At 39.6% G+C, this 23,811-nt stretch overlaps 2 protein-coding genes across 2 annotated transcripts; one reads left to right on the top strand and one right to left on the bottom strand.

Moving 5' to 3' along the window:
• Nucleotides 1-2,293: 2,293 nt before the first annotated feature.
• On the top strand, nucleotides 2,294-12,736 carry parn (poly(A)-specific ribonuclease (deadenylation nuclease)). Its single transcript, XM_085355675.1, has 26 exons — nucleotides 2,294-2,365; nucleotides 2,611-2,688; nucleotides 2,784-2,863; nucleotides 3,037-3,104; nucleotides 4,221-4,302; nucleotides 4,473-4,533; nucleotides 6,136-6,304; nucleotides 6,470-6,532; nucleotides 6,625-6,663; nucleotides 6,743-6,785; nucleotides 6,869-6,949; nucleotides 7,066-7,122; nucleotides 7,343-7,420; nucleotides 7,551-7,594; nucleotides 7,692-7,734; nucleotides 8,635-8,710; nucleotides 8,800-8,910; nucleotides 8,986-9,055; nucleotides 9,155-9,210; nucleotides 9,527-9,613; nucleotides 9,701-9,775; nucleotides 9,877-10,045; nucleotides 10,171-10,295; nucleotides 10,699-10,756; nucleotides 10,839-10,993; nucleotides 12,106-12,736. Exons 1-26 carry the CDS (start codon nucleotides 2,347-2,349, stop codon nucleotides 12,150-12,152), a joined length of 2,034 nt encoding a protein of 677 aa, XP_085211801.1. The 5' UTR covers nucleotides 2,294-2,346; the 3' UTR covers nucleotides 12,153-12,736.
• Nucleotides 12,737-15,392: 2,656 nt separating this feature from the next.
• Nucleotides 15,393-23,599, bottom strand: rexo5 (RNA exonuclease 5). The gene is given in 19 exon segments (XM_085356557.1): nucleotides 15,393-15,522; nucleotides 15,609-15,718; nucleotides 17,115-17,272; nucleotides 17,361-17,721; nucleotides 17,835-17,927; nucleotides 18,024-18,161; nucleotides 18,243-18,359; nucleotides 18,574-18,661; nucleotides 19,632-19,696; nucleotides 19,784-19,886; nucleotides 19,961-20,055; nucleotides 20,321-20,459; nucleotides 20,625-20,740; nucleotides 21,211-21,299; nucleotides 21,896-22,003; nucleotides 22,190-22,301; nucleotides 22,400-22,526; nucleotides 22,656-22,928; nucleotides 23,506-23,599. Coding segments are annotated over 18 exon segments (2,400 nt in total). The 5' UTR covers nucleotides 22,907-22,928; nucleotides 23,506-23,599.
• Between the last annotated feature and the right edge of the window lie 212 nt (nucleotides 23,600-23,811).

Raw genomic sequence — 23,811 nt, 5'->3', positions numbered from 1 at the left:
GGAAAAAGAGAACGGCAGCAAATGTGAAGCGACACCTTAAAGGTCATTTAAAAATCAGGGCTTCCTCAGATTAGTCGTGATTCAGCTGAAGGTTAATGCACACACCCCCACACCCTTCCCACACCCTCCCCCACACTCTATCACTTCCACTCATTAACCATATTTAATTAAATCTGTTTAATATGACTTGTCATTCATCTCTTATGTAAGCATTTGTCATCATGTCGGACTGTGCTCTAATTTGTTTTTCTTTGTGAGTCATCCCAACAGTTGGTTTGCTGCTGCATTTCCCTTTGTTTGTTCTGGTGTGAGATCTGTTCATACTATTATTATTATTTAATCCTCCTTTTGTAGCAATGCATACATTCTGTCTCGATCCTAACACATAGTAAAACTCTAAAAATAAAAACAAAACAAACTTTTTACATTTCTACTGAGCATAAAATGCTTTCAGTGTGACAACTAGAAAGGATGTGGCATTTCACATTTGAATCTGAGAAGTAAAAAAAATGTAATTCTGCAGCTTTACACCCCCTGAGAAAATACATACAAGCAGAAGCTTTTCTTTTCCCTTTCCTTTATAAAAAAGCCTTCCTGTCCCTATTTTTTGAAATGTCATCTTTGCATTTCAATGGAGAAAACACGTCACCCCTTGCTTCTTCCACTGGGAAGACATTTTCTATTGACAAAGATTTTTTTTATATATATATTCCTTTGACAAATGCATATGATAATTGCAGAAGCTGTTCCAGCTCTAAGAAAATCAGTGGCAGACACACTGCCAGATTGAATTGAGTCACCACTTTACAACACATCGGGAACTGACAGTTACAAATCAGTCAAGATCTGGAGTAGCCCACAGATATAAGATCCACAAAACACAGCCTCCTACAAGGCACCATTTGTACAGCTTGACAGGTGTACGCAGAGTTAATGGTTTTTGTTCAGTGTTTGAGATGAATTCTGTCACTGTGAAGAATATGAAGAGGAAGAATGTGTGGTATGTTTTACACATGAAAACTGTAAGGATGGTAATGTTTACCACTGATAAGTGTAAGTATCATGGGTGCAAAATGGCGAAAGAGGAGGTCGAATCAAGATTGTACCTCGAAACAAGCCAGAAATGACAAATAATGATCACAATGACGCAGTAGGCAAGAATAAAAGAGATGACTGAAAAGAGCTACAATACTGTGCAAAAGTCTTGAGCAACTCCCTTTTCTTTATATTTTGCTAGAAAATGGAAAGTGGGTGGATGAAGGCATACAAACATACATGGGAGTACAGTACAAACTTCTAACAAGTTTGAACTGCCTTAGACATTTCTTTGGATTTTTGCTGCCATTTGTTCTCTTCTCTGTAAAAATGATCCCATGCTGCTTCAATGATGTTGAGGTCTGGCCTCTGGGGAGGCCAGTCCATGACTGATCGTATCTATTGTCTGCTTTTCTACCCCGGTATGCTTTTAATTCATTGGCAGTGTGTTTGGGATCATTGTCATGCTGATAACAATGATGGTATTGCATTATGGATCAAAATCTGTTGATTTCGACCTATAGTTCCATTTATTTTGACAAATCTCCAATACCACCGACTGAAATGCTGCTCCAAACCATGACAGACCCTCCACTGTGTTTTACAAATGGCTGTAGACCTTCACTGTGATACCTCTCTCCTGACAATAATTTCAACCAAACATTTCAAACCTCATTTGATTCATCACTCCACGAGACCCATTGTGAGATGGCATTTTATACTTGAATGATCTATAGGTAAGTGTTAAGTGACAGACAAAACATTCCTCTGCAAATGGACTGAAATTTGTGAAAAAGCGGCCAATTTCTCCAAAAAAACATTTGAAAGACCCTCAGAAATCCTAGAGAACTGCCCAGAGAAATAGCTGCAGGCGTTTCAAGATGGCTGTCGTTTTTGTAGAGATTTCCTTCTGGTAGGATTTTTTTTTTATGTGAAAAATCTATTTCAACTTTAGAGAAAAATATTAAAAATGAAAAAGAAATGGAATTTTAAACGGAAATGTCAACAGCGTTAAAATTAAGGAAAATAACTGGATAGCTGCAATAAATTGCAAAATCGTATTTTAAGTGTTACTCTATAAACATGCCCCAAAGGTTTCATGAAAAAAATGGAACATTTATTTTAAATATTGTCCTTTTATAATTGTCAATTAAATCTCTTTCAGCTCAAAAGCTACAAAGATGCATGACCGCGACAGCGTTACTTCGTGCTGCGGCACCGCCGCCGGAAGTGTATGTCAAACGGGTTAAAAGCCAGTTGACGAAGGCTAGCTAACCGTAGCTGTCAGCCGGGTCCAGTCATTGTGTAGGGATGGAGGTTACACGGAAAAGTAAGTAGCCAGACACCGTTTTCAGCGATTTACGGACTTTTTGTCTCACCATACATTTCACGATAGGATGAAATAGACTAGTGGTATGACAGATATTCAGTACTGAGCAGACTGAAAATGAACATCCCAGCGTGAGTGCTGCCTGCGAGCGAGCTACCCAGCTAGCTTGATAGCTGCAGTGTGTTCAACTGCTGGCTAGCATTGCGCTAGCATTCTGATACTGACTGACTGTTTCCTTCTCTCAGATTATAAAGACTGCTTAAACACTGTGTACAGCGCGATAGAAGAGGCTGACTTCCTTGCCATCGATGGGGAATTTTCAGGTATCCGTGTCAGAGCTGTAGCAGACGTTGGTATTGAAGTCCCCAGCATTATATGTGGAAACTGACTTTTTTTTTTAAAATTGTTTATTTTAAAGGGATAAGCGACGGTCCTAATGTCAGTGCACTAACCAATGGACTGGACACACCGGAAGAGCGATACACGAAGCTTAAAAAGGTTAGCAACGTTGAGAAACGCAGTTTATGCATATTAAATAATACTGCAACCTCCATACACACAATTCTAGTTGGAACCTCTACTTCTTTTATGGTCCTGCAGTAGCTTGAACACTTTCACTTTTCCGTTTATCGTTTGAACGTGTTAACATGTGTTTCTCTCCATGCCTGCAGCATTCCATGGACTTCCTCTTGTTCCAGTTTGGTTTGTGTACCTTCAAGTACGACCAGGCAAAGTCAAAGTGAGTGGTGTCTGTTTGTTGAATACAGTAAATGTGTTATTCTAATTGGTGAAACACAAAAATAACTAATCAGCTACTGGACTCCCATTAGTTTGCTGGGGTCTGGTCCTTTACATTGAAGTGCACCATAATGCATAAACCACAGATGGCCTCTGGTCAAGTGTAGGCATACTGTTTTAGATTCAGACTAATCTACTGATATTCTCCTCCTTGGGCATTCTCACACTTAAAGCCGGATTATGAAATGGATCACTGCCCACAATTAGGCCCAAAAGCCTCCAGGCTTACTACATGCCCATTGCCTTGTACCATTTCAAATGAGGGTCTGGGACAGTGCAGTTTCTAGACACATTATCATAATCTGTTTAGGGAAAGAGGTGGTTGGAGGCCAAAATTAGAGCAACTGTGTCCAGTAATATTAGGCTTGTCGCTTTTGATATGGTTACTTTAAAGGTGGGGACCAGGCCTGTGACCACTCAGTCAGGTGTTGTCTTCAAAACAACTCTGGTGCATCAATATGGCAATAAAAGATGAAGCCAGTCTGCTGTTGCGTGACCAGCTTCTCTTTGTGGTAATACAGAGAATAACCATGATAAATCAGGGAAACTGGCCAATGCCAGTTGCTGATTGCATAAGCGAGTATTCACATCAACTACTTGCAGAGTGTAGCCAGAATCTCATAGATTGACATGGGTGCAGGCATTTTTTATTAATTCGTTAATGTATGCTATTCCTAGTTTTCCTTATTTATTTCTACTTACAAGGAGGTTGATGTCCTATTTTGGCCTTTGGTCCAAAAATCTATCTTTGAGCCATTGTTTGGTTTACTTTTGTGATGCATACAGTTTAAACCAATTCTCTGTGCATTTGTGCATGTGAGATAATGTTAAATCCAGGTTCTGAAGACACTGTAATTTTTGTGTATGTGTGTGTCTGTATACCTTGCAAAATATTTGTCAGTAATGCAAGACATTGTAGCAATATATAACTGGGGCCCAGTCTCCCTGTGGTGCTTAAAAGATGTAAAGTGCTTGAACCATATATATTTCTGCAGGTTATTGCAATAAACTCCCAGGAACTTAAATTATTTCTCCTCCCCATTTCCTTGCTCTGCAGGTACATCACAAAGCCCTTTAACTTTTATATATTCCCTAAACCGTTCAACAGGACATCTCCTGACATAAAGTTCATCTGTCAAGTGAGTATTGTTCCCCACATTATTGAATTGCTTCTTAATAAGCAACTGGGATATGACCTTTTGGATTCAGAGAGATTTAGATGGTTTAAAAATGGTGCTTCATGAAATGCTGGTTCAGCTGCAGAAAGCTTTAATAACAGTATTAACACAAACACATTTTGTCATTTCAGAGTTCCAGTATCGACTTCCTGGCCAGTCAGGGATTTGACTTCAACAAGGTGTTCTGTCACGGTGAGTGCGCAGCAAAAAAAAAAAAAAAAAAAAAAAAAAAAAGCAGTTCTAGATATCTATTGTTATACAAAAATCTTAAAATGGAAGCTCACTGTGATTACTTGGCCTCTATACTTGATATATAATTACTCATAAAAGCTATAAAGGGTTTTCTGCTTCTACTTTATAGCAGTTATGGTGATGTGCACGCACAAAATTGCCATCAGATTTATGAACCATGTGCTCTGGCCAGTTTTCTTGCCACCGTGGGTATGTTAGTGAATCAGAATCATTCTACATCAGCAGGCTTTTACAATATAAATGGAAGCCTGTGTACTTTGAGTTGAGCGAGAGGGAGAGAGAAGCCTGTACTGCAAAGTGTAGAAAAAAGGGCAGAAGTCGTCCAGCTGAAGAAACTGAAACAAGGGTCTGAGAAGGAAGCCAGAAAAGGTGCAGCTTTAAAATAATTTTTCACAGGACGGATGATGGTCAGTCTCCAAAGAGAAACACTGCAGTTATCAAAAAACATCTGTATCCTTTGGCATCTGTGGAATACTAGAAACTAATTAAACAAAGTTATATAAGTGGTGACACCCAGCACTGATGGAAGTCATTTTTAATAAATGGTAATAAGATTAATCATAAAATAAACATGCATCAGGGCACCATCATCCACTAGCTTCTTCCCAGTAAAGGTTTTAATGGTGATTACAGGAATAGCACTGCTGTTTTGGACACTAGAAACACGGTTTCTCACTGTCTTGGTAACGGCTCCACCTCTTTGCTCTTCGCTGTGTGTAAACAGTCTCCGGCTGCACGTTAAACTGCAACGGCGTCATTGTCACTGCTACTGTTGTTAGCAGGGGTTTGTTTTTTGGGATGGGCTACAGAGCTTCGTGTTAAAGGAAGCAAAGAATTTGTGTTGAATTCTTTATAGTATTACTCAATGAATCGTATTTAATTCTGAGCATTTTTTTTTTCTTTTGGTTTATGGTTATTTTAGAAAGCTGTAACAATGTTGTAGTAAAATCAGTGCTCATTTGAAAGAAGTGAGTACATTTTCTTAGACTGCTAAATCTTCATCTGTTTATCTGTATGGTCTGCGGTCATCTTCAATTCATTCATCGAGTACGAACAAATTCAGGTACAAATGTTTGTGTGCACATTGTGAATGTGGCCCATTGCTGAAACTTTTTCTTGTGGCTTAGCGCACACTCCAGAGCACAAACCACACATTACAACTATGCCCCATTTACGCCCAGTGAACCCTGCTTGAATCATGTTAATCAACAACCTGTGGGTCTCTCTCTATTTTCACGTTGCATTCTTTCTGTCTCAATTGTGCGCCTGCAATTTCATCTAATCTCAATGTGCAAATTAGTTTGGCACAGACGGCTGATTTGTCAACAAACATTGCACGTCCCAGGCAAGCAGTGGACCAGCAGTGCACAATAGCGTGACTGCTGCTACCTGGCCTTCCACAAATGCAGTTGGGATGAATCGGTTGCATTATATTAAGTGCATTAAACCTCATCTGGATACACATTCCATGTTTGTACACGCTGCACAATAAGCTCCAGGTCACTGCAAAGTTTAAAAACGAGGCTTTGTGGTATTTTAAAGGAATCCCCTACCTAAATCAGGAAGAGGAAGCCCAGCTGAGAGAGCAGACAGAGGAGAGGAGGAATCAGCATGCCAATGGTGTAGGGACACCATCCTTTATCTCCCCATCATCCTCCAAAGGCTCTTCACATGTACCTGAGGAACATAAAGATTTCATCAACAAAGTTGTGTAAGTGCTGCTTCAGTTGTTTTCTTTACAGCATCAAATGAGTTCTTTGATCATGTTTTAGCTTTTGGTTGATGTCCTTGGTGGTGTATTGGTCAAGGAAGCCACAAAGGAAACGTTGTTTGCTTTTGAATACTCTACAATCATTTTGTTTTGTTTCCACTACAGCGAGAAGGTTGAGGCCCTCATGGTTAACTCTGAGAAGACTTTGGACCTGGAACCATGCACTGGGTAACTGGACACTCTTCTAGAAAAGCTGCATCTAACCCAAACTTTTGTTTTCACCATGTAAATTTCATTTTATTTCTACTTTTGCTTTCCAGATTTCAGCGAAAGCTGATATACCAGACGCTGAACTGGAAGTGAGTGTTGCTTAAAGCCCTGTCTTTGCTCTGACGGTCTTGCTTGGCTTAAAGATTAACATTTGTCTTGTTCCTACAGGTTTCCAAAGGGCCTGCACGTGGAAACTGTGGAAACAGAAAAGGTATGCTTATATTTTGTTTGAAGCTGTTTTTCACTTTTTGCTGTTTTGTGAACATTTGAAAATACATATTTGTGTCTTTGCAGAAGGAGCGATACATACAAATCAGTAAAGTTGACGAGGAGGAGAGGAAGCGGAGGGAGCAGCAGAAACTAGAGAAAGAGCAGGCAAGCTATCAAATGTTTCTTGTGCTAATTGTCAAGCTTGTATGAAATTCAGAAAAACATGTTGTAGCTTTATGCATTTATAAAACTAACCGAACTGAATCACCTCCCCCTGACAGGAGGAGCTAAATGACGCTGTTGGTTTCTCCAGAGTCATCCATGCCATCTCAAAGTCTGTAAGTCTAGTTTTTCACTTACAGATTTATACACAAATATAGACTGAGGCTTTATACCAACATGCAATTTTGTGAGCAAAGTTTTGTTTGTTAAAGAATTTCTTTTATAGTGTTGCGTTTTGTTTTTTTTGTTGTTGTTGTTTTTTTTTTGTTTTTAGAAGATTTTTAAATTTGCGCCCATAAATGTGACATTTACAGAACCACTCTTTCTGACTTGCAGGGTAAACTGGTTGTCGGCCACAACATGCTCTTGGATGTGATGCACACCATCCATCAGTTTTACTGCCCTCTGCCTGAGGTATGTTTTGCATATTTTAAATATGGAGCTAAAATGCATTTTCGGTACAAGAAATGGCAATTTCAAGCTTGGTATGAGATGTATGCATTATTTAAGGTGGTACTCTCTTTTTTTTTTTTTTTTTTTTAAGGATATTCAAGACTTTAAAGAAGTTACAATGTGCGTCTTCCCAAGGTAATGTTGTTAAATTTGGGGTTTTTGTCATTACAGCAGGGGTTTTGCATTACTTTTTTATTTGTTTGCTTTAATTGATTGATTTATTCACTTGCAGACTTCTAGACACCAAATTGATGGCTTCCACTCAGCCATTTAAGGTAAATCATTTGCTTAAGTGCTTTTAGTGGATCGCTGTTGGTCACTAAGATGTATTGAAAAGATGGGGGTGGGGTAACACTAATTTATGTTTTGTTTACTTTCCATCTGTGAACCCATCAGCTGAACTGCTGACTTACCCTCATGAGGCCCATTTTTCAGGCCTTCTGCTACAGCCAGCCAATATCTAGGCTACAATTTCCTATTTTTAAAACTCAGTCTTAATTGGACAGTGTTCAAAATTCAATTCGTCTTCTGCTTCATGTAGACTTTTTTTTTTCCTGGATGTAGGCAGTTACTTTGAAGTCTTCATCTAAGGGCAACAGTCTCCCTGAAAGGTTAACACTGTTACCCAGTATGATGGCTGCATTGCCTGCTAAGTCCTGAGTGGCGACACCTTCAACATTTCTGGGTTATCCTGCCCAAACTCTAAACAAGTGCCAGTATGATTTATATTGCTGTTGTGCTGACCTGCAGTTTTGGTAGTAACAGTAGCATTAATAATAACGTTTGCCTACACAGTTAGAATTCTGCTGATATCCAGTTAGTCAAGAGAGCTCAAAATACAAATGGAAACAAAAAGCTTCTGACATCAAACATGTCACCCCCACATCCCTGTGATGTGGTTGTTTGAGATTAGTGTCCACTAAATCTGTGTCAACCTGTAAATTCCCGCTGCTCTGTAAGTACTTTAAGAGCTCCCGTGCCTTAATTTCTCTGGTGTCAACAAACTTGACCACAAGCTGATTATGATTTTAAGTAGGGCTTATTAAGACAGTTTTTGTAATTGGGTCTAATTATAATGTGATGGTACAAGTGGCTAGAGCCCTCAATCAACTGAAGATATCATTTGTGATTTGTTGTTGATCAGGGCGATAATTGCACGTTCTTTTACATTTCAGGAGTTGATCACAAATACTTCTCTGGCAGAGTTGGAGAAGCAGCTGAAGGAGAGCCCCTTCAAGTCACCACAAGTTGGTGAGTAAATAAAGCAGACTCTGTCTGAAATGCAGTGACTGTCCAGAAACCCCGCTGACACACTTTTGTCTCTGTGCTGCTGTTCTCAGAAACGGCAGAGGGCTTCCCCAGCTATGACACAGCCCAGGAGCAGCTCCATGAGGCGGGTTATGATGCCTACATCACTGGCCTTTGTTTCATCGCCATGGCCAATTATCTGGGTAATCACTGATTCTTTTCACACAGAAAGTTTCAGTTCAGATATTTGATTTTAAACTTGGCGTTTCCCTTTACAGGTTCTTTCTTGACTCCGCCCAAAGCATACATCTCAGCTCGTTCCAAATTAATTGAGCCTTTCTTCAATAAGTAAGTGATTTCATAGATTTGATTTGCTTTAAGTGTTTTATTTTGATTTACATTTTTATTTTAATAAAACCTTTTTAATACTTGTTTTCTGTTATTAAGGCTTTTTCTGATGAGGATTATAGATATACCCTACCTCAACATCACCGGACCGGATTGTGAGTAAAGTACTGCAACGCAACATGACTGTCACTAATGGTCTATTATATTATCTTGGTTTGGACTCACTAATTCCAAAGTGTTTTTTTTATTTTTTATTTTTGTTTTGTTTTTTTACAGACCAAATGTTAAATTTTGAGCATTTCTTAGAGCTGCGGCGGTATTAAACCAAAATAAACTGAAACAGCTTAAATATTGTTAGACTCACCCTAACACAATACAAAGTTAAGTTTCAAACATAAAATATGCTTGGTACAAATTCAAACTGCAGCTCGTCCACGTCATGTTTGTCTTTCTTCCCTTCTTCTTGCACAGTGCAACCCAAGAGAGACCATGTCCTGTACGTCACCTTCCCAAAAGAATGGAAGACTAGTGACCTCTACCAGCTCTTTAGTGCCTTTGGTACGTCACAATTTAGCCCATTAATTCTGCTTTTAAACGGATATTAGCAATTCTTTATAATTTACCCTCTGCTCTTTATCTACTCAGGGAACATCCAGGTTTCATGGATAGATGACACGTCTGCCTTTGTGTCCCTAAGTCAGACGGACCAGGTACAGATAGGTGAGTGTGACGCTTTAGCTAATCACAAAGTAGTAAATAGTCTTTCATAAATGTTTCAAACTGTGCTTTTTTTTTTTTTTTTCTTTTTAATTTAAACACAGCTATGAACACCAGCCGCTATGCAGAGAGCTACAAGATCCAGACATATGCAGAGTACATCCAGGGAAAGCAGCAGGAAAAGGAGAAGCAGACAACCAAAACATGGGGAGAAGACAGTTGGGTGAAGCCTCACTACACCTGCTCCACCACTTCTGCGTTTGGATATTCCAGGTACTCGTGCAATGAATGCTTCACGTTGTACATTTCCTGATGAAATTCTGTCCATTTTTCTCTTCTGTAGTATTTTCTTCAGATTTTCACAGGTTGTGTTTACATGAAATATTCTGCTGTTGTAGGATGAGGAAGCGAAGCATCAGTCCCATGCAGGGAGAGCAGGGAGCTGATGATGCTCAAATTACAGATGGCTGGAGTCACTACTCTTACCCTGATACCACAGGCACCAAGAAGATGAAAACTGATGGTGTGTGAATACGTGTGTTCATCTGTACTGTTTTTGTTTTGTTTTTTTCTCTGTTTGGTAGTATGCAGCAGGATTCCCCTAGGAAAGTACTTAGTAGAGGATGAGAGCAGGTGGCATGGTGAATGATAATCACTGCCAAGGAGTTAAAGTTAAGCAAGCCTGGGTACTCTAGCGCTAGATTAGTGTAATTTTATTAATATTGACCTGCTCCAAAGCAGAGATGTCAAATGACTTTGATGACATTATTCCCAAAGATATTTATGGTGAATAGTGAGGGAGTGCATATACTAATAAAAGCTCTGTCTTAATGCATTTTCTACACACACGCTGTGTCCCATTAAATGATAATGAATACTCTGAACTATAATCTTGGGTCTTGTGCACTGTTGTCACTGTTTCCTAGATGCGGCAAATACTAAAGCTGTCGAGAGTAAGACATCCGAGGGATGGCTGAAGACGACGTAAGTAAAAGCAGCCATCATTTATGCTGACACTGTCATGTTTGTTGTGATTTAAGCCTCTTATGGTTGCTGTGTTCTGCAGGGATCTATCAGATTCACCTGGGCTAAGTCCAGCCCCTGATGATGAGAAAAGCCCAGAGGGTACAAATCCAGGCAATGACGCTGATGGGACTGTCCCTTGGCAACAAACTCCAACAGTACACAAGAGGAAGGGTCAAAAGAAAAAGAAATCTGAAGGTGCGTTTTAGTTTTTTGATACCGGTCCATTAACCTTCTTTTTTTTTTGTGTCCCGTTTGGATCTTTAGCCATCAGAATTGTTGTCTTAAGGCCAAGAAAGATGCCAAGCGGATTTATTACCGGTCCATTAACCTACTTGCAGGCCTGGAACAAAGATTCTCCTCATGTGGTTTTTAGTTTTTTTTGTTTTTTTTTTTTTCTTTATTTATTAAATAATGGTTCATCATCACATTTAGATGTTCTGGAAGTAAAAAAACAGGACCAGGTCAGATTCAGGCTGACTCACTGCTTTGGGCTCTTTGTAGTGTTGTCAAATATAAAGATGTGTAGCTAAAATCTGCTTAGCTGCGCCCTTTCCTAAGTTAACTACTCCCTTCTTTTATCCTAGATAAGAATAAGACAAACTAAATATCTTCTCAACGTGTGTGTGTGTGTGTGTGTGTGTGTGTGTGTGTGAGAGATATAACTTGAACAGGGCAAAATAGGAGTTTCAGAGTGAGACCATAGGTGTATCTACTAAAAAAATCTCAGGCAAGTTCGAATCCCAGTGGCCTTGACCTCAAGGTCAGAGGTCAAGTTTTCTGAAAATCCTGTGAATGCAATAACTTACACTGGGTGACGTAGGATTATGAAATTGATATTGCAGGAGGCCAAGAAATGGCACTGAGGGTGCCAGTATTTTTGTGTTATGTTCCTTTATGCCATCTTTTTGACATTCCAGAGAATTGGGAGAAACTGGAATATGGTGGGAGTCAGGTAGGGAATACTTGACAAAGGAGATCTGCTTGTAGTTGATCTCATAGAAATAATATAGTTACCAAATATACTTGGACTATAGTTTGTTTTTGTTTTGTTTTTTTCTTTCTTTTCTTTGTTGCTGGGAGTCTCATTTGTGAAAGCTCAAATTAGGTGAGAATCTAAGGGTTCACAACAGCCTGAGGATGTTAGTAAGGGATTACATGGCAGTTTAAGGAAGGGGAGGACTAACGGTAAAAAATAAAACTGTACATTTATCATATACTGTTTTAATATGACCTGGTGAATGTAGACACTGGGAGCAAGTTGTTGGGTTTTTTCAGTCATGTGAAAAATGTGCATCTCTCCTGTGCAGGTGCTGAATCTACACCAACGCTGTTCGAAGTCCCAGAAGTCTGGTAGCGAGAGGTGAAGCATGTAGAGGCCGCTGTCTCATACTGGGCTCCTGCACAGTCTCTCTTCCTAAGCACTTGGGATATTCTCCTTCAAGGTCGTACAGTACTATATTCATTTGTTCATCCAACAGCTGTGGATACCGTGTCCATAGCTACCAGCCAAGCTACATAACTGGACTACTGACAGAGAACACAAGCCATAACAGCAGCTGCCATATTTTGATCCTACATCAGAGGAGCAGGCAACTCCTCTGGGTAAACACACACAGATGTACCACCAGATCTTTAATATCGAAATTATTGTTCATTTATTCTCTGATGTGTTCAGACTGGTATCTGCCACCACATCCACGTTGTCACTTTGGAAACATTTACACGTTTTAATGACGGATACCTGTAGTCAGTCTTATTTTTGTGAGTGTGAGTTGTGAGTGTGAGAGTTTATGCATGTGAGGGACATGTACATTTTTCTCCCGTCTTTGTATCCCTGTGAGTCATAAATTGTGAGATATACCACTTGACAGGTCCTATAGTTTACAAAGTCAGGGTTATTTAGTATTTTAATGCAGTCCAATATTTTTTCCATTTTTAAAAAAGTAATGAGAGGTGCTTGTATTTCCTTTTTTTTTTTTTTTTTTTTTTTTTTCTCTTGTACAGAAATGATTTTTCTTTACCTTTTTGTGTTGAATGTTTTGTAACCGTGTCAACCTTCAGCTGTCTGAGTATGTTCTAATGCAAAAGGTGTAAGCGTTAAAATGACGTATACATTTTTGTATGAGAAAGTTTAAAAATCCTTGAATATTTCCTTGGAAAAGGGGGAAAAAATTAAAGAATGTTTCTTACTAATTGTTTTTGTCTCATTTTCTTAAACAATTGTTAAATAGACTTTTTTTTTTTTTTTTTTTTTTTTAAACATTCCTCATGATTAAATTGACTACTTCTGATTATTTTTGATGTTGTTGAATGGAAAACATGCCTGAAATTATTTATTATAGCAGAGGAATTTAATTTGGTGACTTGGCTTCAAGATCCTCCCACGTTGTTAAATATTGCACTCAATTTCTGTGTATACACCCCCGCAGCCTATAGGAGGATGCTGGGGTGGTGGAAGGCTTGAAACTGCTCCCAGAGAGGGAAGATGGGAAATTCTGGAGCCTAAATGGAAACTTGAGAGTTGTGTTGATTCCCGATTCTTGTGTTATCTGTCCAGCTTGCAGATCTTTAAAATGCAAAATCATTCAAACCCCATGAGGCTTTCAGAATCCGTTGAGGGGTTGTTTGTTTTCTTTCCTTGTTTTGTTTTTTCCAGAACATGTGTTAAAGCCTTACAAAATTGTGCCTTCATTCTTTAAGTACATGGCACTGTATTGAATATGTCTTTTGGGTTTTTAAGAACAGGTGCCACTTTTTTAAACACATTTGAGCTCTGTTTGAGAACACAGTTAAATCAGTTATATATCCAAAGTGTTGGACATCAGCGTCATGGAATATATTAGACTGGAATTAAAAGCGCAGCAGTGTAACGTCTGTGACATGATTGTTTGTTGGGGCGTTTGGTAAAAAGTCACAGGGAGACCATCCTGTCCCTTTTAACATCATAAATGATCTGACCCTGATGAAAGAGATTACTACCCTGCTGGCTAAATTAATTAATGCTGAACATCAAAGTGTAGAAAAGAAATAATGTGATACTGGTGGGAGTTCCTCTTCCCTACTGGCTGCATTTACATAGCGTCATATGTAATATCCATGCATGAATTGGAAAAAAATAAAAATAAAACTATTTCCTTCGGGGTCAACCTTCAGGATCAATAAAGTTTTATTGAATTGAATTCTGTTCTATTTATGCAATTCAGAGCGGTGGAGCTACCTTAGGATGAGAGGTGGAGTACACCTTGAGCAGCTCGACAATCTGTTGCCAACACAGAGGCAGACAACCATTCAGAACAAACTACACACACAGAGGCCAAATGGTCGATTCAAACCAGTGACCCTTTTGCTGTGAGGCAACAGTGCTAACCACTATGCAGCCCATTATATTAATATATTTATAGTTTTTAGCTAATCCACTCACCACTGTTTTGGTGAGAAGCCTTTTCCTGTTGGGAAGCGGCACCTCTGCACAGAGCGCAAACAAGCACTGGTATCCTGACTGTTTTATCTTCTGATAATTCACTGGAGAATACTACAAAAAGTTCATTTTGTGCACATTTTCAAGGGCCGTGTCACCATACAGCAGATTAAGCAGAAGAAAGTGGATGGATGGATATATTTGTGATTAGTGGCATTTCCATACCTATATTGATACCAGGGTCATTTTTCTAGCTGTGATTTCTTCTAAAACAATCATTTCTTTAATCCTGCAAATGTTAAATGAAGAAACTGCATTGGCGCTTACATGTTCTGTATTAATTCTGGGATCTATTATTTTGAACATACAACACTGATTAAACAATTTTACATCCTGATAGAGGTTCTCACACACATCCACAGAGCAGGGCCTCGATCAGTCATGCACTGATGCCCAGCCTTTTTCAACCCTTAAATATTTGTGTGGATATATTCCAAAGAAATATCACAGCATACTTTGTACTGTAGGACCTGCAATTCAGACGTGCATGGTTTGATTAAATATGCTAAAGTTTCTGTATCACAAAAACATCAGCTATCTCTGAGGGAATCAGATAAGAAGCACTGATTGATTTTATATGCAATGACCTTTATATTTATACGCAGGTTTGGCTTATAAATGTTTGCACTCAGTCGCAGCAGAACTGCTTTAATGTGTAATTTTAGTCTGTAAATGTAATCCCTTTTAAGTACAACATCCAAATTCAAAGTTCCTATATTCTAAGCACAATAATATTCATGTGTTTTGTATTTAATTCAAGCATTACATTCGTGGAAATCATTCCATCTTCCTTTTACATACAGCATAATCCCTCTGCATGTTTTCCCCTCATAAATGAGACTCCCAAGTTGTTTTCTTCATTTTCTATCATTGTACCACAACATGAAGCCAGGTTAATGTATAAATATTGTTTATTCATGGAATGAAAACCATCATATTTTTATTATACCCTTAGGGTATGGAGTTCTTCAATTTAGATCCACACACTAAAGGCAAATCTTAGTTTGCAGCTTTGATTATTTCAAGGCCATAAAAAAAACTTGCCGCATTACACAAAACTAAAAAAGCAATTCCTGAGGTAGAGCAAGTCTCAGTAAAACCCAACACCTTCAGGTTTCACTTTACTGAACAGATTTCATTTGATCCAGGTGACACAGGTTCAGGCATCCTGGAGCCGACAGCTCCATCTCCTCAATAATCTTGCTTGACTTCCATTAGACACAAGCCGGGAAGGTGACCATTTGTGCTAGGGGGAGGAAAAACAGGGAGGAAATGGTTCAGAAATGTATGACTGGAGGGCAGAATGAGGCAGAGACGCTGCGGGGTTCTCACCTGGCGTGTCCGAGCAACACAACCACAGACAAGGTGCCAGCCGGGAGGAATCTGAAGAGCTTCTGCAGGCAGCGGTCTAGCTTCCTCATCACGACATCCATCTGCTGTTCCTACGCATATAAAACATAAGAGTCATCATTATACATGTTCTGTACATCAATAATATTCTGAAAAATCTAATTACCAAAGATGCTTTTAGCTCTCCTAATTGAATTCAATTTTATTTTTATAGCTCCAAATCACAACAGGAATTGCCTCAAAGTGCTTTTTATTGCAAGAAAACTCCAACAATCATATGATTCCCCTATGAGCAAGCTCCTTGGCGACAGTGGGAAGGAAAAACTCCCTTTTAACAGGAAGAAACCTCCAGCAGAGCCAGGCGCAGTCATCTATTACAGGAAATGAACCTATACTGAGATTGGATTCTTATAAAAGAAAAAAACACAATGCAGCACTATCTATATCAACCAATCACACGGAGATATCCTGAAACCACATGATGACATCCATCATACTCCATTCGTTAAACGTAGCAGCTTATCACGCTCACCATGGGGATCTGTATTTGTAAGATCGTGCCAGCTAAGCATCTAAAGATAATCATGGTCCCAGCACTATCCAGCTTTCTGTTTCTCGTACTCTTAAATCCAATTTAACAAACTCCAGTGGGGCTGTCACTTGGCCTCTGCTCAGAGTAACCCTGATATACTGTGAGCTCAAGGCTGCAGTTTTATCCCTGCGCTCTACAGAGTTATTTAGAATTCATGACGTGTTTTCTTTTTTCTCTTTTGAGGTGCTGACACGCTGTGTGAATTCTGGGATCAGTTTGATTTTCCACAGGAGGGAGAAATTAATTACTAGTCACATTTCAACTCAATAAAACCTGACCACACGTTCAGAAAGTGTGCAGATAGGAAAGAATAAAAGTAACTAACAGATTCAAATTCTTCTGTAAGACTTTACTATGTTATATTTTTGGTCATATTCTTAATTAGTGAAGTCATCTGTGTGTGATGTTTCTTCTTGGTGTAGCCTTTCCTTTTTCCCTTTTTATTTGGGATTTTTATAGGATGACACAACAGAACTGCGTTATGACCCAGGATGGTTGAAATACTTGTTCAAAGAAAACAACAGTATTGAATTCAGAGCCTTGGAAAAAAAACCCCAAACATTTCAAATGAGACCTTTTTGTGCACATTTCCAGATCAATATTTTTATGCTTGACTTGACTGGAGTAGCTTTGCATGACTCACAGTTCTGCCCTGTTAGCAGGCCCCGAGTTCACGCGCTTTCTGAAAACAGGTCGTTTTAACTCCCCTCACTTTCAGGTCAGCTTTTTGATTGGCTTCCCTCTCAACCATTTTTGGCTAGAAAGAAAATTCAAATGGTTCCAAAAAGATGAGAATTATTTTGTCATTTTTACAGCCAAAATTATGAAACAAGTCCAGGCAACCTGTGTCAAACACGGGTGATAAAGGGTTAAAAAAAGAACAATCTACTCGTTACCTGAGCGCTGCTGTGCCTGTGGGTTGTCTCCTTAATCTCCGCTCCAACCCATGAAGGCAAATGGACCGGTGTCAGCGATGGACAGATGAGGTAGTTCTTCTTCCACAGATCCTCAGAAGAGTTGAGCGCTGCGCGTCTGTCCTCTGAATTCACAAACACTGACAGCCGGACATGTTAGACTCTGAAGTGTACGCAAACGTCCCACACAGCACGTGCAACGCGTGATAAATGTAGTTTTCACCTTACCTATGCGTGCATGTCCTGTGGATTCTTTAGGCTTGGCAGATAGGATGACTCTCTTAACTGTGCCAAAGTGGCCAAATGTCTCTCTGACTGACTCCTCACACAGTTCAGATTTAGAGGTATTGAGATGCAACCATTTGTTTATTTTAGCAGGAAGTAGCCCGTTTACTGTTTTCACAAGAGTGACATCTAAGCATTCAGCATCTGACGCATGCCCATTAACTTTTGTGGAAGTGCTGATGCACTCAGTCATACTGTGGTTCATTTTAACAGCGTAGAGGTGACGGGCATTCAGAGCGTCACCCATCAGTGCTTTAAGAGTCACGTCCAGATCTAGCATTGACTCACACACCGGCCTCTGTACCTAGAAAATAACAAGTAGTTGGAGATAATCTGCATAAATGTGGGCCTAACTGCAGCACAAAGGGAATAAATAACAGAAGCAAATGGGAAAAAAAGGAAAAGGAAGAGAGCTACCTTTATACTCTGCCCGAGCACATTAAGGCCATTCAGAGTTTTTACCGCCAGCATCGCTCCCTCCAGCAACTCAAACTCAATCTCTGCGTGTACCTGGGAGATCAAACACTTAAGCATTCAAGCAACGGTGAAGAATTTCGCAGCTCTGGTTTTATAGCGAATTGGTGAAACAATGAAAGCGATGCACACCCTGACCACTGTGTTCAACATCTTGACTTTTCGAACGGCTCCGCAGAAACTAAACAGCTGCTTCACGTCTCCGTCAGAGAAGCCTGTGGGGAACGGCCCAGCAAACACTACGCACATGTCCTGAAGTCTTGAGCAAGTCTGCAGGGAATAAATAGACAGAGTAAATACAAGCAAGCGAATGTCTTCAAAATGATACAAAGCGCTGGCGAAAAGCCTCACCATCTGATGGTGCCGCTCCTGATGAGGGAAGTAACTCTTCAGATGGTTTGACAAGGTGGAAAACTGAAGGACGGAGAAGAACGGCTGCGCTTTCAGATTTCGGAAAGATTTAAGCACCTGGAGGGGGGCGGTGCATAATGAGTTAGGTGTAATTGGGCAGAAGCAAAGCAGGAAGAGTTTACAAGAGGAAAGTGAGGGTAAATATGAAAGAAAAACAATGAACCAATACTTTCACATGTACTGGAGAAGGAGTCAGTAACGTCTAAAAAGCTTTGGGGGGTTCAGTCGAGTGTTTCATTACAGACACAAGAGACATCACCTTACTTCTTACCTCTTTGTCTGAGTTACACTGCTTGTGACTGGAATCTTTTCCTAAAAAGGCTACTGAACGTCCAAGTGCGTGTAGCACGTCAGAAAACCTGCACAAGAAGGAAAGACAGAGGACCTGTCAGCAGCAGGTGAACAACTCAATCCATCCACAGTATTCTGAGACGACTTTAATGCCTAAATTTGTTTTCTCATTTCAGACTTTCATAAAGTTGGTCAGTCTTAGCTGGTAGCTGAGGCCACTGGATGGAAAGAGATCCAAAACAAGACAAAAACAGATTACAGAGATCAGGAGGCCGATTGCAAATAGTTTCACAGTGTGTTAAATACCTCTGAAGATAACACAGTGGGTCACATGGGTCAGTTCCTACATGCTTACTGCAGGAGGTTTACATCCTGTTTTAAAACCTACATTTCTTCAAGTGCTTAATTTTCAGGTGTGCAATGCACTGCCTTAACTTGAAGGTTAAAAAAACCCGGACAAAGACACAGTTCACTCAGCTCAGAGCAAACATGAGACAATCCACCCCAGCAGACCTCCAAAATATGTGGACATTAACTACTTGACCTGACCTGCAACACTAAAGTGACATTTGTTATTCTACAATTCCATTTCATCCACTTCTCCTCCGTTTCACCCACTCCAGCGATCACCTTGAAGCTGAATGCAGCAGATTGAGTTTATTCGTTCAGGGTTTTCTCCTTCTCTCTCTCAGTAAATGACAAGCAGGGTCATTTAAGTTATTTGACCTTAAATTATATATAATGGCAGCATCTGAGCGCAGTAAGGTTAATTTTCTGACCTGCTCCACCTACAGGTTACATCAGGTCACTTTATAATTTGTTAATGCCTGGCTATAAGAAAACCCACACCCTCTGCTGTGTGTGGGGTTTACACATGACGAGAAGGAAGAAAGACTGGATGAGTAATCCCAGCATGGCTTAGTGGATCACTGTGTTTTACGTTTTTAGTCAGACCCATGTTTTTTTTTTTCTTTTTAAGGTTACCCAAACACAAGTTACAGACTGACCTGCACGCTAACAATATAGAGACTGTTGTACCTGTGACTCTGTGAGGGCTCCTCTCTTGTTTCTCTCCACAGCGCCTTCCAGTGAATCTCTAAAACCTGACAGTAAGCAAAGGAAATGTTAGATTATTCCTGTGTGTGTGTGTGTGTGAGTGTGTGTGTACTTTTCCAAATATGATTTCCTACCTGGCGAGGTCCTGTTTTGATAAAGTACTGGGCCAGCTCTAGGGCTGCCAGAGCATCCTCAGTTGGATGATGACCCAACATATCTTCTGTTTGTATTTTCCTCCTGAGATACGAGTGGAAAATTAGGTTATCGATCACAGTGGGACAGAAATATTTAGAGATAACACGAGAACTCACTTCAGTATGATCCCAGTCAGAACCTTGAGCTTATACCTTCGCCCACACTCCCTCTTGTACAGCAGTGACGTGTCAATTACATGCTTGTGGATGAGCTGCGGGGCGGGCACAGACGCAACATGGTTTACAGTTCATGTTAATGACAAAACTGAAGTATTTCTTTTAAGATATTTTCTCTGAAATTACAGGACATGATTACTGCTGGAATAAAGTACTATTTCAGCCGAGTCAAGATGATCATGTTCTAACATTTCTGATAAATGTTAAAAAGCTGCCAATATCCTGCACACAGTGTTTTGTTTTAATATTTTGTTTTTGTGAGCCATGACTTCATCAGAAGGTTTGAAAGAAATCACTCACTTTCAAAGCTATGAGGTCATGTTCAAGAGAATGGCCCACCAGAACTGCCTCATGTGGCAAAATCCTAATAAGCATTTCTTGAACATCCTGCAGAGTCGTTGTTACTCGTTGCAACATCGCAGGTGTGATACCAGAGAATCTATCAGGAGATACGAGCAGTGTTGGAGAAAGAATTTCAGACAGAACAATGAATATGTTTCTATAAGATGTAACATATGACACTGACTGACACAGATTCCTGTACAAACATAATGTGACTCTTAACAATTTATTAAAACTCGAGACCATAAAAAAGCGTGTGTACTTGGTACAGTAGTTGAGAATGTGGTTCGGAGGTTTCACCAGCTCATCCATTAAACACTTCCCATCACCGTCCACCAGAGAAACACGAGTTAGCTCTTTTCCATCTTTTGTTACACACTGAAACATAAAATAAACATAACAGTGAGTGAATGCAAAAACTCAATCATACTAAAAATTGCAGGAAAAAAGCTACAAATCGATGTTATGGATGTAACCTTTTGTGCTGCAGTTGTTATCATAGGCATAGTCAATGAGATGCTAACACAGGCATGTGAGTGGAAGCTTCCTATTTACCGAGGCACACTGCCCTGCTGGGAAACACTGGGCAAAGAAATGGACATAGTGCTACAGTTTTTTTTGTTTGTTTGTTTATTTTTAATCTGGGATCTGGTTTTCAAAAGATAAGATAAGATAACCTTTATTAGTCCCACACGTGGGACTAATAAAGGTTAAAAAGTGTTGGGTAAGTCAAAAATCAGCCACACAATATAGCGCCGTACAGGTTGTTAGCTGTCAGCTGCACCTCTGTGATGCCACCTGATTCCATCGTGGAAAATGGGAAGTGACAAAATATTTTAGTCTCTCACCATTTCACAGTCGATTCCAAAGAGGGGGCTGCTGTCAGTCACACAGTCAGCGCAGTTTGTACACACAAATTCCTCAAAGCCGGGCATTCCTGTTTGAAAACAAATAAACCAACAGGTGAGGAGGAGACGCTGAGCCCACACAACACCATACCACTCATATTCAAGGTCAAAGCTCAAAGTAAATCTCGCCACTCAGCACTCATGTTGAAATGCCCCAGGTTGGCTTATTTTATTTTTCCATCTAATATTTGGTAATTTTGTCACAAGATATAGTTTAAAAAATATCAGATTACTGTTTTAACACACTAAACCCCAAATGGGCCCTGATCCTTCAGAGATCAGTGCTCAGGAGCACAGAATAAAGCTCTGTATGAATGGGTTGCTACGGCTTGTAGTAAAAAGCACCTTGGGAGTAGAAAAGTGTTAGATAGAAACAAGAAGAAGCCAAGTGGCAATTAAAAAAAAGGATGGAAAACAGAAACAATTGTGATTGATCCCAGTATGAACATCTATTTTTCTTTTCCTTTTTGTTGGATGGCCATGACAACATTAAAAAAATGCATCGACAGAAAAAAGATCCCTCTCATCTCTTATTTCATGATTTTTTTTTTATTACCAAATGTAATATTTGTAATATTGTGTCAACTCTTAGTTGACACAATATTACAAAGAGAAAAATTCTTACCTTTAACAGGGTAGTTATTCTTGATCATCTCATCCTCTGTGAGAACATATGCTGTGAGTCCTCTCCTCTCGGTCCCAAACACAGTGATGATTGGGTGGTTCTTCATCGCTGCACCAGTGCACAGAAAAAGTGAACACAGGTACAGAGAAGAGCAAAAACCTTACATGAAAACTCAAAAACACCAGAGAGATCGAATATTCTTCACTTAATGTTACAGTATAATAATATGATGAATATTAATAAGAAAAGATAATAGGAGCTAAATGAATCCATCATCCATCACATGATTCTCACCTTCCTGCAGTTCCTCATCTGGTTTGGAGACAGACAAACTGTCCTGTTTGGGAACTTGACTGGAAAAGATTCCAGATACTACATCTACAGATGATGGCGTGAAGGTGACCCTCTAAAAAAAGTAAGATTTATTTATTTTTTTGCTAAAGTGCTACGAATATGACTTCACTCATAAATAATTTGATTTGCTGTGTTTATTTTCCCTCTTACAGAAGTGTAGCTGGTCCTGAGGTGCTGCAGACAGAGGTAGTGTTTGTAAAAGTGATTCTGTGTCAGGTCCTCCACAATCACAACATTTACACCTTTAACCCTTCTGTGATGGCGGAGACGGCACCAGCTGGTAGACAGAAAAAAACACATTTTAAATTATTATTATTATGTGAGTATAACGGCACAGTATGAGTTACTGAGGACTCTTTGACACCAGCTGATGGGGTAGATAACACATTACTACTGCAGCTGTTACCTGGGCTTTTTGATGCCACCTGCTTTCCCGAGAGCGGCATACTGCAGCAGCTCTGTCAGTTCATTCAGGGCGATCGGTTGCTGAAGGCAGTCAGGCAATATCGAAACCCTTGGCAAGCAAGAGGCAGGTCCACACTGCAGCACCTCATCATCTCGCTGTTCAGTTTTAAATCTCTTAGCCTCCTCCTGAGCTGTGTGGGTGCTGTTTTTCCTTTTCTTTGCTTTGCACTTTGCAACTGTGGAAGACTCCATGTTCCAGCCAATTATATTTACACTGGAAGGCAAACCAAAAACATATTTCAGTTTGGGTAGAGCTAAGATTTACTGATGCTCCTTTTTAAATGTGCAATGTTTGTAGGTTCAAATAAGTGCAGAGCAATGCAGCCTTGTTCTGTAGAGCTGGAGCTCAAACTTTAGAGTTACTAATATAGCTGTGGGCATTAAAAACAGCTAAGAATCACACGCTGTCAGTGAGCTTTTTCATTTTCATGTTTACTTAATTTTGGAGCTGGTAATTGTTCGTTGAACTGTATTTTCGACAGGCAGTTTAAACCAAAATAAAATACAGAAAGACTATGCTACGTTTACAGCACATTACCCAGAGCTGGGGAACTGAAAACACAGCGAAGCCATTTGTTATCAACAAAAGTTCAGTTTCACAAATTAAAGTGCTCATAAATGCTGGTTCAGCGGACGACTTTCTTATTCTTCTCTTTCTGGTTAGTTAGTTTATTTATATCAGAGTCACAGTTACACAGGAAATCTCAACCTAGCTGAAATTTTAGTTTAAATCAAATTTGAAGTCCGGTATACGCGTGAGATGTATAATAAGGGTAAAATTGTGTAAATACCACACGCCATAGGTCCGGTTTGGTCCAAAATTATATGTTTCTGCCAATATCTTCAGTTAGTAACACATGGCTAAAGCATGTGTTACTAGTTTTGTCTTGTAAGTGCAAATAAAAACAGGTACTAGCATTACTTCCTGTCTGTAACTTTAAAAATAAAACACGAGTAGCTACGGCTATGTGCATGTAGCAGAATTGTTGTTTATAGATTAGCATTTTCTAGTTAGTTCTTAATTTTTATTCCATTTTGACTTTTTTGTTTAAAATTGAGCTTGGTTTCAGTTAGTTTCCAGGGGGAATTTTCTTTGT

Source organism: Diplotaxodon limnothrissa, linkage group LG6 (genome assembly GCF_057381915.1).
Source record: "Diplotaxodon limnothrissa isolate DT_005_m linkage group LG6, D_limnothrissa_male_GT1.1, whole genome shotgun sequence".
In the NCBI taxonomy this organism is placed as follows: Eukaryota; Metazoa; Chordata; class Actinopteri; order Cichliformes; family Cichlidae; genus Diplotaxodon; species Diplotaxodon limnothrissa.
The sequence above is the reverse complement of the archived record's forward strand: the minus strand, read 5'-3'. Positions and strand labels throughout refer to the sequence as shown.

Excerpts from the sequence above, each read along its gene's own strand:
- parn (XM_085355675.1), top strand. Across the intron at positions 6,533-6,624 it reads GACCTGGAACCATGCACTGG|ATTTCAGCGAAAGCTGATAT; the intron begins GTAACTGGACAC and ends TTTGCTTTCCAG. Across the intron at positions 7,595-7,691 it reads ACAATGTGCGTCTTCCCAAG|ACTTCTAGACACCAAATTGA; the intron begins GTAATGTTGTTA and ends ATTCACTTGCAG.